Source organism: Thrips palmi, unplaced genomic scaffold (assembly GCF_012932325.1).
Source record: "Thrips palmi isolate BJ-2018 unplaced genomic scaffold, TpBJ-2018v1 HiC_scaffold_12, whole genome shotgun sequence".
Classification (NCBI taxonomy): domain Eukaryota; kingdom Metazoa; phylum Arthropoda; class Insecta; order Thysanoptera; family Thripidae; genus Thrips; species Thrips palmi.
In genome coordinates, this window is record NW_023144623.1 from 9,483,091 (window position 1) to 9,499,795 (window position 16,705).

Here is a 16,705-nt window from a genome sequence, read left to right on the forward strand (position 1 = left end):
GGCGACGTGGTGGAAATAGCAGCGTCCGCCGGCCGGCCGAACCTTGAGCGCCCGCAAAGACGCGGGTAGGCAACCCCCCGCGCACCCGTGCGTGCGTCGACGGCACCGACGGACATTGCCTACCTCACAGGCGCCTCGCTCTTGCCTTGCCAGCCTTGGAGCCTTTCGCGTAGAGGTAGACTTGCACACACCTGCTGCGAAACTCGATTGATGCTTGCTATGGACGCAGACTTACACTCTGAACGAGAAATTCTACCGCGTATTGGAGTGGCGAAAGCAAACATTCAGTCCATTCAGACGTCGCGAAGCCCTGGAGGCTGGGTTTGAACCTTGAACCCGTTCCGAGTACAATCTCTCATTTAAGAACTCTCTGCGCGGATAAGCTTGTTGTCTTAAACATTTCTTTTCATTTTACCGCGAGTTCCTCCCCCAGTGCGATTCAAACCTGTCTCCGGACACTACCGTTTCTCCTGCTTTCCCGCGCTTCATTTCGTATTTCTGACAAATGAGAATCCTTGTGCTGGCGCATGCGCAGTGCGCATAGTAGCAGCAGCAGCTTTAGCAGACTTTGTAGTTGTAAACGATTGTAATTATAGTGTCTGTTTACATCTAGCTTTCGCGAGTGTCACTCACATTCTCGATTGATGTAAGGTACTAAAATGTATTTTCCAGCTTTCTCACCGAGGCATTTTCTGAGAGGGCTGTGTTTACTCTGTCACAATGTGTTTGTTTTCTTCTTATAGGTTATGGGTACCCAGTTTGAAAGCAATGCATCTGTCACTAAGGCCATTTTGCTGCATTTGCGCTTCTTCTCAACAAGATGCATCCCTTACAAGAATATCAAGTGAAAAAGGGCTGCGTGAAAATTTAGAAACCTTGTTAGACCAGTATATTGTTCCTGTTTTGGTGAGTGAGCACATAATCTCCACCTACGTAGTATCAGAATTCACTCTAGTTACGGTATTAATTTTGAAAACCACTCTTCACTCTCAGCTTCTCTCCAAAGATGACAAGTTATGTGTATGTGATACATGTAAAACAAGATTATTTGAGTGGGATATTTTCATTAATACATGCAAGATCGCTCAGAAAAGATTTAAAGATTCTTTAGCAACATGTAACCATACTGTAAGTTATATTCGAATTTCTCTATATCTATCCTTTTGGGCTTAAATTATTTTCATCTGAAACATAACTTCTTTATCCAGGATCTTCCAACCTGTGCAAAAACACTAAGTGCGAGTGAAAATGCTGTGTCATTAGTAACAGAAGCCAGCCCTCCCCATAAGAAGAAATCATCTAATTATTGTATTGCTCAGTGGTGTAACCAAGGAAATTACCAAGGTGTATCTCTCTTCCGTCTTCCGAAAGAAAGAGAACGGTAAATTCCACTTACTTGGCCCAAGGTATAGCATTGTACACTTCAAAATTTATGAACTTTTCTTTTTTACCTGTATATTTCAGAGCTTTGTTATGGCTGACAGAAGCGGGTAGATCTGATTTGAAAAGTTTGAAAAATCTAAGATCATTATATTTGTGTGGAAATCATTTCACCCGTAACATGTTCACTAATAATGCTCGCAATCAGCTCGTGAAAACAGCTGTGCCCAAAATATTCCCTAAGCCAAACTATGCTGATAAGATTGCTCTTAAAGGAGGTTGGTGTTTCTGTGCTTTCTTACTAAACATGGGTGAAAATCTTTTTTAACCATCCAGAATTTTATTTTATGCAGCTGCCTCACAAATCTACCCATCACAATTTAAAGGTGTTCAGCTGAAGAGCATCCTACCCAAAGTTGGTTTGTCAAATAGGTAAGTGTCCAGCTTCTTTTAAAAAATATATAGAAGTAGTGGTTACATGTAACACGAGCTACTTGATTTATTTTTATCTTTTTGGTAGTGTGTCACCAACTACTTACAGGAAGGTTGCAATGAAAGCCGTACCAAAGCCAAAGGCTGGAAATTCATTACATCCAATTGTGATGTGTCTATCCTCTCAAACTGCAGAAGAAACATTGTCTGTAGGTGATAATCAAAATTCATGTCTGCTCTTCGGAAGTCCATCCCAATCCTCAACCTCACATGAGAGTATCATTCCTATTGTTAATTCTTCACTGCCACTCACTGGCATTGATGCAGTCTCCCAAAATGATAACTTTGCAATTTTATCACCTTCAAGTACTTGTGTAAAAGATCCATATAATACCAACACACTTTACAGTGTTGTGAAGCCTTCAAATTCAATGAAAACAGGCTCTGCTGTTCTTGAGTCAAGCTCAAGTCCTGGTGAGACTACTGCTCTGATGACAAAGGTGAGATCCTCCAATGCAGGAAGGAAAGAACAAAAACAATACCTTGAAGAGCTAGAATCATGCTTTGCCTCTGACACTTTCAATTCAAGTGCTCTCATGGATGTTCAAGAATTTAAAAATACTAGTTTGCCTCTTCCTAAGCAGGTGTATCAGAATTCTAGCTCAGAAATTTGCCAACTTCAATCTCTTAGTCAAACTGACACTTATAAATCGATTGCTGGTTCACAAGATTTTCTATTGCCTCACATCTCAGAAAACATTGCCACATCTTATTCTGAGAGTTCTGTTCATGCATCTGATGAGAGTACTCATTCAGTTTCCAGGGAACCTAATCCCATTCTTAATCCCAATAATGAACTAAACTCTCCTCACATAGGTATTTTTGACCTACCTTCAGATGATATTCAAGGAACAGAAAGTTCTTTCATTAACACTATGGAGAATCTAGATGAGCTCATGGACTTAGATAAGTACTTTGAAGGGCGATAATAAGAATAATTTTACCATGTACCCTTTTTTTTAAAAACCAAATTAATCTCATAAATTAGTGTATTTCAATAATACTTTTCTTTGGTTCTAGTAAGAAAATAAAAGTCATGTTAGTGCAGAGAGTTCCTTATTTATTTGGTCCAATTACAGTTTCAAAGAAACTGAAACAAATATCACATACATAACACACAACTCTTTGTAAAAAGAAATATATAAACTAATAAATAATAACAACAAATAGTTTCATTTATACATGTTCAAGTTGCATAATAACTAACCAAATATCATTTTTGAAATTTCATTATCTAGAGCCAAATCATCCATAGTATCTCCCTCCATAATTATCTCCTCTTCTTCAACGTGGGTGCGATGTGTTTTAGTGTGTTTGATCATGTCGCCTTTCTGAGCAAAGGCTCGGCCACACTGTGAACAAAGCCATGGTTTTTCTCCGGTATGTGTTTTTTTGTGAACTATTAAGGACTGTAGTCTCTTGAAACTACGTTGACAATAGGAACAAGCAAAAGGAAAATCATCTCGATGAAGAGATGCAATATGCTGCTTCAGTGTCCCTGAGCTACGGAAAGATTTTTTGCACATTTCACATTCAAATGGGCGCTCTCCAGTGTGGACCCTCATATGAACTCTGTAGGGATCTAGAGCAATAAACTTTTTCCCACATATTTCACAGTCAAATGGATATTTATCACCTGTATGCTTTGCAATGTGGTACTTCAAGGTCAATTTTGATTGAAATCTTTTCCCACAAGCACCACATTCATAAGGTGTTACAACAGGTGCAGCTGGTTTATCAATATGCTTCTTCTTGTGTTGATTTAAATTACCTAGTCGATTGAAGGAAGCAGTACACATATCACACTTATAGGGTTTGTCATTTGTATGACTTAACATATGTTGTCTCACTAATCCTTTTGAATGGAATTTTCTACCACACTCTGGACAGTTGTGAACTTTTTCTCTAGAATGAGTAATAGAATGAGAACGGAGTTCAGAGGGTCCCTTAAAAGATTTCCCACATTCTGAGCAAGTAAAAGGTCTGTCATCAGAGTGGGTGCGCATATGCACGCGTAAACTATTGAGATTTGCAAGAGTTTTTCCGCATAGTGAACAAAGAACTGTTTTTTCTCCTGTGTGAGTGGCTTTATGCTTCCTTAAAGCAATAACATTCCTAAATTCTTTGCCACATAGCTCACATTTGCAGCTTTTTGAATCATCACAGTTCTCCTTAAAAACTAGGGTGTCACTATGCTCATCACTTAAATGCGTATCAAGATCATTTTTATCATTAAAAGTTAATTTGCATAGACCACATTCAAAAGTTCCTAGAACATGAGAGAACATGTGATTTTTCAGGCAGCTTCCACTAGTAAATACGTCGTCACAAATTGTACACTGATAAGCACTAGTAACATCATCTGGTACAAAGACAGAACCATCCTCAAGCTTTATAGAATGGTAGTTAACACAATGAGAAACAAGTTCAGCTTGTTCATTAAACACCTGCTGGCATACACCACATTTAATTTGATGAGTTTCATTAAAGCCTAAACTTTCCTCTTCAACATGAATATTGAAGTTCACTGCATCAATAGAAATATGCTCAGTAGAATCCAAGTTGGAAATTGGAACTTCCTTCATACCTAATCTGAAAGATGCTCCCTCACCAGAGTAATTTGTACTGATACTGTTGCCTATATCCTCCTGAAAGAACAAAACAAATATTATTAATTATTATTATTATTATATTCAGCTTCAAATTTGATTTTGGCACTTTGGGTGTCTTTACCAGTTCTTCTTGTGGATTCTCAGTCACTGTTTGTAAAATGATTGGGAGACCACTCTCGCCTTGCAGAGTAATTGTTCCATCCCTCACAACAGTTGTTTCACCAAAATTACACAACTCCACCATTTGACGTAGACGAGTGTCAGCTGCTTTGAATGAATCAATAATTTGAGAGCAGCTCTGTACTCGCTCAACACAACTGGTACAAACACGCTGAGGTAGGCCATCATCCATTAGCACCTGAAATGTGCAAAATGATTGATATGACATCATTTTACATTAAAATGTTATTGCAAAAATTGTAAATCTTCCATACTTGGCCAGGAATTATCCGATTAAGCATATTTCTCAAACTGATGTCAGAATCATCGCCAAAGACTGGAACCAGCATACTGAGCTGGACAAGAGCAGCACAAAGACGACAAAGCATCAGGCATTCCATGACCATCTCATTTGATTCAGGGGTCTCTTCTGTAGCAAAACACACTGTGTTTTCCGACAAAGTCTGAAACACTTTTTGATGAGTACAAGATGATGGGTAGTAAATTGACAATTTCAAACTTGAATATAAAATATCACCTGAGAGGGAGAATTTAATGTGTCACACATGAGATTTCCATCGTCACCTAAACTGACGGCCACTATGTTGGTCCATTCTGCTGTGTCCAATACATCGTCGGTAACAACAGCAGAATTAAGAATTTCTTGAGCTGATTCAACTTCAGCAAGCACAGTTCCAGCCAAAGTATCTGCAATTCAATAATTGTTAATGCAAGAATAAATTTTAATAAATGTTTCATGCATTTTACTTACTTTGACTGTCTCGAAAGGTTTTATCGCCATCCATATTGACTAGTGATACGAGGTTATTTTTGAAAATGGTAGGAACTATGTTGACTCCTCTCTTTAGAGCCACTTTCTTCACTGGATCGTCAAAACAATGCGGCTCAAAGTGATCTGCACAAATATAATATTTTCCTGACAGAATGGAGCTGTTTTTATCTTTCAAATCCAGGCGCCCAGCATTCTCAATCCATTTTAAACGACTGCAAAGGAATAAGGCAAAATTTTTTTAAGAAGATGCATTAATTCATATTTCTGCTGAAACAAAACTAGCAGACAGAATTGTTTGACAACTCTGTTGGAGGAGAACTAACCTCTCTGAGTCACTAGGTAGGTTGAAGAATGCTGGTGAGCAGGGTGACGGTTGATAATTATAACAGGATTTCGCGATGCAAAATATTCGTGAATGTGGCATGATGGTCTCAGAGGCAATTCATAGTAGAAAACATCAAATATCGAAGGAATCAGCTTTTCACCATGCAACGCGACTGGCACCACATTCAAACAGACACTCGAGGGAGCGGTGACGCAGTCACCGTGGAGAGCCGGAATCCCCCCATGGCGCGCGCCGTGCGACCACACACTACCACACACTGATGCTCCGAGGCTGGCTTGCATACTTGCCAGACGTCCAGGTTAGTGGTGCGTCTAACAAGCTGCCTTGGCTTCACAACTGCAACCGCTCCGCCACGCATTCGACGTATCCAAAGGCAAACGCGGGAAGATGTGCCTCACTAAAAAAGGGTAGGAATTCCCCGGGCGTTGGCCTCTCCTCCACAGAGGATTTTGGCTCCCAGACTCCGCGCAGTCGGCGCGCCCCCGTGCCCGTGATGACAGCTGAAGTCGACTCGACAAGCACTGCCCGCGACGCTCAAACCCGGCCGGGGAAGCGCCACGGGTTCATTAAACACCTATAGGCTTCTATTGCACTCAAAAGTAGTATTCTGCATCGAGTTTTCTGGTCTCTCTCGGAGAGCTGAACAAAAATAATTAAAAAAAGGGATAAAAACAGAGAAATTATAATAAAATTTGATTTGGAAACTAGAAGCCCTCTATTATAGCCTCTGGGACGAGAACCGAATGGAAAGAATCGGACGCTTTTCTAAAAACTTGAGAGGTGACTCGATTTGCCGCTCGGGCCTTGTCTTCCCCGGCGGCGCGAGTAGCCGCCAGTGGCCCGCTGTCTTTCGGACGCTTTGGCCGGCCAGCTTCTTATCAGTGTATCGCCTCGGCTGCCTTGGCCCGGCGAGGCCCTCGTCTTACCACACCGTTCCCTCTTCAGCCTGCTGTAGGCCTGCTGCAGCAACGAGAGGACGGCGGGGAAGGGAGGGACGCGATGACCACTGAGTGCGTCTAGAGTATCTCCGAGCGCGGACGCGGAGGGACGCCGTCGACGCCGCGGCGCGCAGCTATGACGTAGCTGCGATCGCTGCCATGGACGTGCTCTCGTGGAAAGAATTCGTTGCCGGGTGGGCCGGAGGTAAATCGACAGAGCAGTACTTGTTGCGGGTCTAGGTGGAAAACCGTCGCCAGAGTTGTCACAGCGCTTATCTCCCTCGGAGACACTACGCGCGCGGACCCGTCCGTCCCAGCAGACGACGCGCACGTGCCCCCTCCCCTCCCCATTTACATGAGTGTCGCCTGAGCCCTCGGTGTCAATGCCTCTTCCCATTTCAGGCAACCCACTGTAGGGGAGGCCATCAAATTTAATCACTTTTTCTTGGGCCAGGTGTTGCTGGCCTCGGCGTCGGGCACCCCGCCGACACCATCAAGGTCCGGCAACAGGCGTTCACGGAGAGGATAGGGGTCTTGAAAACGCTCCGCACGACCCTCAAATATGAAGGGGTGAGTCTCGGTCCTTGGCGACGAAGCCATGACGAAGCTATGGCCGTGTGTCCCTAAATGAAGCAAATGAACCTACTCTCCGCAGGTGCGAGGGCTGTACAAAGGGATGCTTTTCCCCCTGCTCTCATCGGGGGCTCTCAATGCCCTGTTCTTTGGTGTCTACGCCAACACCCTAAGATTTATCGAGCAGAAGCGAGCCCCGGGCGTTGAGCGCAGAAACAACTGGGGTGATGACCCATCCACAAAAAGTGGCCATCCCAATAGGTCGACTCTCGATGTTTTTGCCGCGGGCTGTGTTGGAGGGCTGTTCGCTTGCACGCTCGCGTGTCCCATCGACTTGATAAAAATCCAAATGCAATCTCAGACAGGTGAGGCTGAAGCCAGTGCAGGAGGGATGAGCTCTTGCAGCCCGCGCTAGACTAGAGCCTTTCCATTGTACAACAGGTGTCGCCTCGAGCAAGGAGTGGGGACACCACGTCGAGCCGAAGCACAAGGGGATGCTCGACTGCATTCGAAGGCTGTGCCATAAACGAGGGGTCAGGGGCCTCTATACTGGGATGTGTCCCATGCTGCTCCGGTGAGTACCCTGGTGCGCAGTCCTGCGGTGGGTCGGGCCATGGTCGGGCCACAGCCACAGCCAGCCTCTGCCAACGGAGCAAAAGCGCGCGGAAGCATCAGCCAATAGCGACACGCGCGGCCTGCCCAGGGCCTGCCCATGCAGGCATGATGCAGGCAGTGGGGAAGGCCACTGTTGGTTGGCGCTGGAGGGACACACCCCGATCCCTGCAGGCGCTCGCACTCCTCTCACTGCTTGCTACCACAGATGTAGGAATACTTGATTGATTCTTAGTGCCAAGTTTGAAAATCGTCCATGTCTTTTGATTCAAGTGACGTAGTATCGTATGGCGTGTACATGACCGTATACGAAACGGGTTTGCAAAACTTGCATTGGAACCCTGTAGTTTCCACGCTGGTCAGTGGAGGATGTGCAGGTATGTAAATGGGCGAAGTTACTGACAGTATTGTCTTTTTGTTTCTGAATTTAATTGCTTACTGTGATGTGTAGGAGTTGTTTCATGGGGTGTAATCATCCCTATAGACCTTGTAAAGTCAAGGATACAAGCGGATGATATCAAGAAACCTATGTACAGAGGAGTAGTAGACTGCGTGAAGAAGAGCTACCAAGCACACGGACTACCAGTCTTTTTTCGTGGGTTTTCCATGATGATGGTCCGATCTTTTCCTGTTAACGCAGCAACATTTTTAGTGTATGAATCTACATTACACTTACTTAAGCCAGACATGGATTTATCAGATCTGGGACTGATTGATCCCTGATCCAAAACTAGTTTTGAATTGAAAGTAAAAATAAATCAGTTTTGTGACGGTTGAAAGTTAAAATGTGCATTACTTGACTTGTTTGACAATCACAAGAAGCAGAAATTGTTACAATGAATTGAATTGACTTTTATTTGGTGGGACCACAGTTACTCTGCAGTCTGGTCAGTTCATCACAAAATAACACTTTTTTAATATACTGTACAGAATGGAAGAAATTAGTTACAACTGTTTAAGGTATATTACAAGTGAATCAATTTATTCATAATTTACATTAAAGGTGACCAAGATACTGTTTTGTTCGCATTACTACATACAGTTTAATTGAATATTAGCATGAGACAATTTTTTGATTGTTTTAGAAAACAAGCAACACACCAAGCACAATTACAGGGGTATACACACAACTTCATTTTTACCTTTTTAAGGCACTTAACTTTCATGAAAGGAGACATTTTCTGGCACCCCAAAATTCATGTGAACATTATTGCAATAAAATAATGCCAAAACTTCCAACAATTCAGACTCTGATTGGTTTTTACATCTATGAATCAAGTGGCTACATGGTAATAAATATTTTAACTAACAACAATAGGAACAAGGCTACAGCCTTCCTAAAGTATGAAGATTTTTATGTTTCTTCATATCCTGCTTTTGTGCAAAGCCCCTTCCGCAAATATCACATTTATGTGGCTTCTCACCAGTATGAATTCGGATATGAACTTTAAGACCATTAGAACGCCTGAAAGCTTTCCCACAATAATTGCATGGATATGGTTTACGACCAGTATGTATCCATGTATGTTGATAGTAAGAATGTGAAGTCCGGAAAGATTTGTCACAATCTTTGCATTTGAATGGTCTTTCTCCCGTATGTTTTCTTTGATGAGAGTCTCTGACATCTTTCAATCGGAAAGTGGCACCACACTCAGAGCATGGGTAAGGTTTTTCCCCAGTATGGAGACGGAGATGAGAATAAAGGTGAGCACTTTGAACAAAGCGTTTGCCACACTCCCCACATTCATATGGTTTTTCCCCAGTGTGAATGCGGCGATGAAGAATAAGCGATCGCTTTTGAGTAAAGCCTTTGTTGCAAAATTCACAAACATGAGGCAGTTCACCTGCATGGCTCATTGCATGGTGCTTGAGAGCAACACGACCAGTGAATGCTTTATTACACTGTTCACATTTGTGAACTTTGTCTTTCTTTGATCCAAGTGGCAACATGACATCTTGGTGGTTGTTGCGGCGGTGAACCAAGAGCTTCGGTAAAGAATCAAATCCATCCTCCCCACATACTCGACATGTGTACACCCGAGGCTTTTTGTCAACATGAGTCCTCATATGGGCTGTAAGAAGGAACTTTCTTGTAAAGCAACGGCCACATTGTTCACACTGGAACATCTTTAGATCTGCATGAGCAGCTTCATGAATAGACAAACTAGATCTGTCAGGAAAAGTCTCAGAACAAGTTTCACATTGAAATGAGCCTTTAACATCATGGACACGCATGTGAGTCACAACTTGGGATCTTATTTGGAAAACTTTTTCACATTTGGGACACGAAAATGGTTTCTGACCTTTGTGGACAATTTGAATGTGATCCCATAAATTAGTTTCTTGCCTAAAGATTTGTCCACATTCCGAACAAGAAAGAGATGAAAACCCATTGATATTATGGGCAATTTCATGATGAAATTCTGCTCTTGGCTCTGAGGCGAACAATTTTCCACAATCACCACATCTGTATTGTTCTTCACTATTTGAGTTTAAAATCAAATCTAAATGAATAGTAAGGGTATCTTTTGAGTTAAAGACAAGGCCACAATGACCACAAGGGAAGCACTCACTTACTTGATGGCATTCACTATGTTGAAATAAATGAGCTTGACAAATAAAGTTTGCACCACAGAGAAAACAGGAATAGCATTCATCACTGATCTCACTTTCATTCAAGTCTTCAGCCTCTTCTGTGTAATTTTGATCAGACACCAGGAAGTCTTCATCTTCTTCCCACAGCACACTGTCAGCCAGGAAATCTTGCACTATGTCCTCATCGTCTTTGGCTTGCCTCCCTTCAATTTCTTCAATGTTGACATCATCTCGAGATTCCATGTTGCCTCCACAGCAAAGAGGGCAGTTGTAGCACTGAGATTCATGACCTTCTTCCTTGTCCACATTAACTTGTAAGTTTTCAGAACTACTTTTTGAATCTAATATATTTGCTACCCCACTTGGAAAATCTTCCTTGCACCTGTAAAATATTACAATAAGCTAAGCATTTGTTTGCTTTTTAATTTCAACATAGTTCAAGTTTAAGCAATGATTTTCTTTTAATTCTTTTTTAAATCATACAACACATACCTGAACCTCGGTACCATTTTTAATAAAATTTCTTCTGCTTTAACTGATGCCATGGCAAAAGCATAGCAAATGTTTAAGGTTGAAAGACATTCAGCACATATTTGCTTGGGTAGAAGATCATTACAATGTATCTGTAATCAAACCAAAATGAATTCTGAGCCACCTGAATAACATTGCATAACACTTCAATACTAAAATTTACTTACACTAATTGGCAGGGTAGAATTGATTTTATCAGGAAGCTTCTCTCCTTTACCTTCCTCTGAGAAAATGAAATGAGCAGTATCCACAGGCTGAGCACAAAGTCTGCACATGAGACCAGGGTGCTCTTCAAGTGAAATTGTCTTACTTAATATGTCAGTGCCATCCTCTTCAACATCAGCTTCTTCGTCCTCATCATCCTCTTCTTCAAGCTCCTCTAGTTCATCCTCTTGTAAATCTTCTTCATCAACCTCATCTTGAGTGGAAGCGTTTTCTGATGTTGTTTCATCTTTTCTCAAGACATGCTCTTCTTCAAGATCTGCTGCACATGATGCTAAAGGTAAGGAGTCCTCTGTATCTTGAATCTCATACCCTGTTGTTCCATTTGATTCATTGCAATTGTTCAGAGTAACATTTTCCAATTTGACTTCAGGCAACATCATTTCCTGAGCTAAAATGACAGAGGGGATAAAGACATTAGTACCATCTTCACACAGCTGCTAATGGAAATGGAATAACAAAATAACCGTAAAAGTTCACCTAAGATACTGAAATTGTTGTGATGATCTTCTATGACAGGAACTGCATTTTTCCGTAGACGTTTCCTAGAGCTTCCATTAATGAAGGATGAGTCTGGGAAGTGATCAGCACACACACCACACTCCAGATTTAATGAAACTGGAATGCGCCCCAGTAGATCATGTCTATTACAAGCCAGAAGCCAAGTGGAATACCTGCAATAAAATTGGATCAACATGAACAGCAGTGGTTAAAAAGAGGGTTGCCATTTCATAAGGAGTCCAAAAGAAATTACCTATCACTTTCTAGAGGAAATTTAAAAATTTCTTTTTTTGGATCAGTTAGTTTAGAAGTAGAACACCCTTCTACAACACACACAATGTTTGGCTTTTGTTGAACATCATCTTCTGATTGAACTGCAGATAAATTAAAGAAAAAGAGAACAATAAAACACATTAATAGATACAACATTTGAATGACAAAATTTAACTGACAAGTTAAAAATTAAGTTGACATAAGTAGTTTAATCAAACTAAAATAGCTTAAGTAAAATACCTCCAAGAAAAGATTCGTAGACATTCTGATCCTCCACAACTTGTTTGCCATCAAAGAACATCTGAGAAATTTCAAGTTCGATGCCTGATTCAACATGTATGCGCTCTCTAAGCATGCGATATGTTTCTTCAGGACGCACATCAACAGAGACAGTATTGCCATCTGTGGTGTTCAGAATAATTTTCATTTGAGACATTATTCTTGACTGAGTTGCATACCACACTAGTCAATACATAAACCACGAAAGTACCTGCAATAAGATTTAGAACATTGAGGTAAAAAACTGTAAACATAACCTAACCATCAATAACACAGTAGTATGATAAACAATCAGGTAAAGGAGATGAGCGTGTCTCTGACTGTATTTTTAATCAATCGGTTAGAATGAGGTCATTGTTTAGGAAATAGACAATGTTCAAAGCTATCAGTAGAACATTTAGTAGCATCGGCACTGACAATCAAAAATAAACCCAGAGCAGGTCAAGCACTTTAGAACTGGCGGGGAGCTACCAAAATAATTACAAAGCAGAGGTAGAATCTAAGGCATACGCACATTAGTTCACATTACAAAACACAGGACAGAAACCTAACTTTGGAGCAGTAAACTAAGGCGAAGGCGGGCGCGAACGTTGCAGTTTAGCAGTTCGCATTTGCATTTTTCTCTCTCTTTTTTTAGTTTTACTTAGTGTTGGTTTGTTATTGTTATTGCGATTCAAGAGCGAGGCTAGTTGAGTTTCTCATTTCTTGTAGCCTCACATGAGGTTGCTTGCATCCCTCCCCCTCCCCACTCCCCTGCGCCCGTTCGCAGTTCGCGTTCGCACTTCGCTCTCCGCCATTTTAAAATTGGAAAGATTATTGACGGAAAGCTTTTTACACAACTAGTTTCGGAGAATTTATTATCGATTAACTGTGATTCTTTGACATTACTTGTGACCCGTCTCGAATAAGGTAAGTTCGTAACTTTAGCAGCGATCCAAACTGTAAAAAAAAAAGAAATCACCGCTCGGCTTGAACCATTGAACCAAAGGTTATCTGATTTTCTATTTGTGCTCATATTCTGATTACTCTGGGCAATTTCCCCACAAGTTTCACTTTTTTGTATGATAACGCACTATATTGTTATGGTGTTGTGGGTTTACCGTTCTTGTGATATGGCGTTTCTTTCGCCCGGCTCTCCTGTCCTGTAAATGGTTTGATTTAGTTTCGCTATGTATTTATTAATGTCTGAATTCATTTTACAGTGGGTCTAACAATGTCTCACCGTGACTGGGACCTCACCTGCAAAGTCTACGTTGGAAATCTTGGCAGCAGTGCCTCGAAACATGAGCTAGAATCAGCTTTCACCAAGTACGGACCTTTGCGTAATGTCTGGGTAGCTAGGAATCCTCCTGGTTTTGCTTTCATTGAATTTGAAGACCCACGAGATGCTGAAGATGCTGTTAGAGGACTTGACGGAACGTAAGTTTCCCATTTCTCTACTGTTAAGTTACAATTACTGACCATTTTCATTTTCTTATTTCATGTTTTTTACTTCATTTCTAGGAGGATGTGTGGCACTCGTGTCAGAGTTGAAATGTCCAATGGTAGAAGCCGCAGCCGTGGTGGAGCTGGAGGGGGCAGCCGCCGGTTGGGAAGGTATTTTAATTGTTATTATTACAGGAAAAATAATACCCTCTTGAGTTCACTACTTTGTCTTGTTTTAATTAAATCCTGTAAACAAAGACTAATCAAGGATTAGTCTTCTAAGGATTCAGAAATCTGTTTCTAGAATTATTGAAGGGTATCTTAGTTCAGGAACCCTCTGACAAAATTATCTCTCCATGTATTGAGTAGCTCCTTTGAGATTTTATTCAGTTCAAACTTGGCTACTAAATATCATATTTATATCATATTTTTTATGAATAGAGTAATTTTTTTAAAAAGCATTTTGGACCATCTGGACTGGAGGATGAGGTTCAGCTGTGACTAAGATTTGTTTCCTCAATTTACAGCTACTTATCAACTTAAATACCTCTGTCTGTCCAAGGTTATCCTAAGTTCTCATTTTGGTCGGGTTTGGTGTCATTAAATTAATTTAATGATGCCTCTCAAACCCATAATCCTTCTCAATTGTCCTCATCTTATGCATTTTTGACATTTGTGACTTTTATCTGATAACGTGATTGAGTCAACACGCTATTTCTGCGAGTCTTAAATGAACTATGGCGGGTTTCCAGGGAATTACCACCAGACATCTCCCTGTTATTGCTACCAACATGACATCCCACGACGCTACACTCCGGTTGCTGTCAGCTGTTTGCTACACTTCACTCCACTCTGATATGAGTGCTTTGGGGTTGGACCTTGAAGTGATTCTCATTTACTAACTGATCAAAATTTTAAAATTTGTTAGTTTTGTGTAAAAGTTATACCAGAGTTTCAAACTGCCATTTGGCGGCTAAAATTCAAGGGCCAACCTCTCAGCATGATTCGGTGGCAAAGACCACGTATCAGACAGTCCTTCGGTCCACCTGTTCTTCGTTCTTCCCTCCATCGATTTTGGCTGTGGAAGGAAAGAATGGACTAGTCATCGCTGCGGCTACTCATCTCCACAACTACTCATCCTCCCTCGCGCCCGCCCGCCCAAGCGCCCGCCCGCCCGCCAGTCCATCTGCCCAACTATTACTGCCCCAGCGCACGCAGCGCCTCACGCGCCCCACGCACGCTCCACCTCGCCACGCACGCTCTCTCTTCGCTGGCAAAAGAGTCTGGTATTATGCTAAGTGAAGCTCTGAAGATAGTGCGTAGCCTGCGTCACTTGAACTGCGGTTCTTGCAAGTCAAGTACAACTTGTACTAATGTCAAAGTGAGAATGGATTTTGCCATTTATGGATTCGCCTTTGCCTTGCAATTTGTACCGCATCTCAAGTGATTCAAGTTGCATTGGTGGGAAGATAGATAAGTAATTTTCCTTTGTAGATGCTCACCTTCTGTGAGGTGCTACTATTTGATACGCTGGGGCAAATTTCTTGGACAAAATTTTTTAGTTGAGCCATAGTCTTTATCACTTATAAAAATTGAAAGAAATACTTAAAATTGGATTTCAGTCAATCCACATTATTTCTGTCAGTAATTATGAAGCAGCCAAGTTCTTACCGTCATAAAATAATTACTCTAGACTGACTGAACTTGTGCCTAATGAAATGTGTTCCCGAATCATTGTTCAAGTTTCTTCAAGCGCAGAATTGCAAAGACTTTCAAAGCAGCTGTTTTGAAAGAAAATTTTCAATTAAATCTGATCATTGTGTGAGGCTATGCTAATATCTTAATATACGGTTGATGGAGCCAGTGGGAAAATGCCCAGGTCCAGGCATTTCTATAGTTTCTGCTCATATTAGCAAGAAACCTTTTTCTATTTTACAATGTTTTTTTGTGAGCATTGACATGACTGGTGAAAGTTGAAACTATGCTTATTGCCATTAACTGATTGTTGTGTTTTTCAGGTCACGCTCCCGCTCTCCTCGTCGTCGCTCGTTGAGTCGCTCTCGATCCCGAAGCCGTTCACGTCGATCACGCTCTGGATCTCGCGACCGCCGGTATTAACAATCTCACGCTGGATGTGTTCCTTTTTGTTTCTTGTTAAGTGATGCAATGTGACCACTTCTCAGCGGTCACTGTCTACCAATTTTATTGAACGCTGTTTCTTGTTGTGTTGAGAACTTAATTAACATGTAGGAGAAGTTGTATTCTGACATGAATACAGAGAAATATAGCAAGAAATGTTATTATTGAAAGACAGATTTGGAGGGGAACATCATAACTTTACTTACAACTAAGTTAATCTTACCATATTTTTTACTTTTTTCTTCTTCATTTTCCTCATTTATCCTATAATATTACAGCTACCATTCCTATGTATTCTGTTTTTCTTTTTTTAATTATTATTTAAAAGCATATGTGTCTTTTAGAATTAAACAAAACGCCATGTGTTTGTTGCATGATTCCACTTTCATCATTTTTAAAATTAAATTATACTGTAATTTCAAGTTAAAGGGAAACAACACATTTCAAATGTGGCTTTGACACATTGCACTGAAATGTCTGGCCTGGTTGTTGACAAATTTGCTGACTGCTTTATGATAAGCTGTTTGAGAGTTTACAACTTGATCCATATTACACTTTTTTCTCATAGTAGTTTGTGGTAGTTTTTTTCTCATATTTATTAGTAGTGTAGTCAAGATGTTTGATCATTAAAATTGATGAATGAAATTTGCATGTGTGCTCTGGAATGTTTGATCGGGTTTGAATCTTGGATCAACCTACTAATTTGGCTTTAGTTCTGAGTTGTGTAAAGGAGTATTGTTCAGAGAAAAATAAATGAAAGTACTAGGTTTTATTGAAGTGTATCATAATTTTATCCTACCTATACCACACTCAGTTCCAAAAGATACACTTTATA

General features: G+C 41.0%; 5 protein-coding genes across 8 annotated transcripts; 3 read left to right on the top strand and 2 right to left on the bottom strand.

The window, feature by feature from the left end:
* The first annotated feature begins 496 nt into the window (after positions 1–496).
* On the top strand, positions 497–2,921 carry LOC117639938. 2 transcript variants are annotated; one of them, XM_034376018.1, is made up of 7 exons: positions 497–651; positions 744–906; positions 994–1,128; positions 1,209–1,381; positions 1,465–1,658; positions 1,734–1,812; positions 1,901–2,921. In XM_034376018.1, exons 2-7 carry the CDS (start codon positions 769–771, stop codon positions 2,799–2,801), a joined length of 1,620 nt encoding a protein of 539 aa, XP_034231909.1. In that variant the 5' UTR covers positions 497–651; positions 744–768; the 3' UTR covers positions 2,802–2,921. The 2 variants fall into 2 exon arrangements, with proteins under 2 accessions (XP_034231909.1, XP_034231908.1); XM_034376017.1 differs by having other exon boundaries at positions 518–646.
* On the bottom strand, positions 2,912–6,420 carry LOC117639934 (zinc finger protein 260-like). Its single transcript, XM_034376010.1, has 6 exons — positions 5,760–6,420; positions 5,416–5,648; positions 5,182–5,351; positions 4,919–5,107; positions 4,606–4,842; positions 2,912–4,520 (listed from the first exon to the last, which is right to left on the bottom strand). The coding sequence occupies exons 1-6, from the start codon at positions 5,858–5,860 to the stop codon at positions 3,075–3,077; spliced, it is 2,376 nt and encodes a 791-aa protein (XP_034231901.1). The 5' UTR covers positions 5,861–6,420; the 3' UTR covers positions 2,912–3,074.
* Positions 6,421–6,631: 211 nt separating this feature from the next.
* LOC117639940 (solute carrier family 25 member 45-like) lies at positions 6,632–8,746 on the top strand. Its single transcript, XM_034376033.1, has 6 exons — positions 6,632–6,925; positions 7,175–7,290; positions 7,376–7,658; positions 7,735–7,867; positions 8,179–8,282; positions 8,357–8,746. Exons 1-6 carry the CDS (start codon positions 6,880–6,882, stop codon positions 8,626–8,628), a joined length of 954 nt encoding a protein of 317 aa, XP_034231924.1. The 5' UTR covers positions 6,632–6,879; the 3' UTR covers positions 8,629–8,746.
* A 113-nt stretch (positions 8,747–8,859) lies between these two features.
* Positions 8,860–12,977, bottom strand: LOC117639933 (zinc finger protein 665-like). 2 transcript variants are annotated; one of them, XM_034376009.1, is made up of 7 exons: positions 12,858–12,977; positions 12,268–12,517; positions 12,008–12,128; positions 11,734–11,927; positions 11,199–11,644; positions 10,993–11,123; positions 8,860–10,882 (listed from the first exon to the last, which is right to left on the bottom strand). In XM_034376009.1, the coding sequence occupies exons 2-7, from the start codon at positions 12,461–12,463 to the stop codon at positions 9,232–9,234; spliced, it is 2,739 nt and encodes a 912-aa protein (XP_034231900.1). In that variant the 5' UTR covers positions 12,464–12,517; positions 12,858–12,977; the 3' UTR covers positions 8,860–9,231. The 2 variants fall into 2 exon arrangements, with proteins under 2 accessions (XP_034231900.1, XP_034231899.1); XM_034376008.1 differs by having other exon boundaries at positions 12,821–12,971.
* A 69-nt stretch (positions 12,978–13,046) lies between these two features.
* Positions 13,047–16,643, top strand: LOC117639941 (RNA-binding protein 1-like). 2 transcript variants are annotated; one of them, XM_034376035.1, is made up of 4 exons: positions 13,047–13,215; positions 13,509–13,725; positions 13,810–13,902; positions 14,484–14,790. In XM_034376035.1, the coding sequence occupies exons 2-4, from the start codon at positions 13,520–13,522 to the stop codon at positions 14,524–14,526; spliced, it is 342 nt and encodes a 113-aa protein (XP_034231926.1). In that variant the 5' UTR covers positions 13,047–13,215; positions 13,509–13,519; the 3' UTR covers positions 14,527–14,790. The 2 variants fall into 2 exon arrangements, with proteins under 2 accessions (XP_034231926.1, XP_034231925.1); XM_034376034.1 differs by lacking the exon at positions 14,484–14,790 and adding an exon at positions 15,750–16,643 and having other exon boundaries at positions 13,049–13,215.
* Positions 16,644–16,705: the final 62 nt, after the last annotated feature.

Excerpts from the sequence above, each read along its gene's own strand:
- LOC117639938 (XM_034376017.1), top strand. Across the intron at positions 907-993 it reads AGTATATTGTTCCTGTTTTG|CTTCTCTCCAAAGATGACAA; the intron begins GTGAGTGAGCAC and ends CTTCACTCTCAG. Across the intron at positions 1,659-1,733 it reads TAAGATTGCTCTTAAAGGAG|CTGCCTCACAAATCTACCCA; the intron begins GTTGGTGTTTCT and ends TATTTTATGCAG.
- LOC117639934 (XM_034376010.1), bottom strand. The coding sequence starts at position 5,860 with ATGCCACATTCACGAATATTTTGCATCGCGAAATCCTGTTATAATTAT. Across the intron at positions 4,843-4,918 it reads ATCGGATAATTCCTGGCCAA|GTGCTAATGGATGATGGCCT; the intron begins GTATGGAAGATT and ends TGCACATTTCAG. Across the intron at positions 4,521-4,605 it reads AGAATCCACAAGAAGAACTG|GAGGATATAGGCAACAGTAT; the intron begins GTAAAGACACCC and ends TTGTTCTTTCAG.
- LOC117639940 (XM_034376033.1), top strand. The coding sequence starts at position 6,880 with ATGGACGTGCTCTCGTGGAAAGAATTCGTTGCCGGGTGGGCCGGAG. Across the intron at positions 6,926-7,174 it reads CGTTGCCGGGTGGGCCGGAG|GTGTTGCTGGCCTCGGCGTC; the intron begins GTAAATCGACAG and ends TTCTTGGGCCAG. Across the intron at positions 8,283-8,356 it reads GGTCAGTGGAGGATGTGCAG|GAGTTGTTTCATGGGGTGTA; the intron begins GTATGTAAATGG and ends TGTGATGTGTAG.
- LOC117639933 (XM_034376009.1), bottom strand. The coding sequence starts at position 12,463 with ATGTCTCAAATGAAAATTATTCTGAACACCACAGATGGCAATACTGTC. Across the intron at positions 11,645-11,733 it reads CAACAATTTCAGTATCTTAG|CTCAGGAAATGATGTTGCCT; the intron begins GTGAACTTTTAC and ends CTGTCATTTTAG. Across the intron at positions 11,124-11,198 it reads ATTCTACCCTGCCAATTAGT|ATACATTGTAATGATCTTCT; the intron begins GTAAGTAAATTT and ends GTTTGATTACAG.
- LOC117639941 (XM_034376034.1), top strand. The coding sequence starts at position 13,520 with ATGTCTCACCGTGACTGGGACCTCACCTGCAAAGTCTACGTTGGAAAT. Across the intron at positions 13,726-13,809 it reads GTTAGAGGACTTGACGGAAC|GAGGATGTGTGGCACTCGTG; the intron begins GTAAGTTTCCCA and ends CTTCATTTCTAG. Across the intron at positions 13,903-15,749 it reads GGCAGCCGCCGGTTGGGAAG|GTCACGCTCCCGCTCTCCTC; the intron begins GTATTTTAATTG and ends TGTGTTTTTCAG.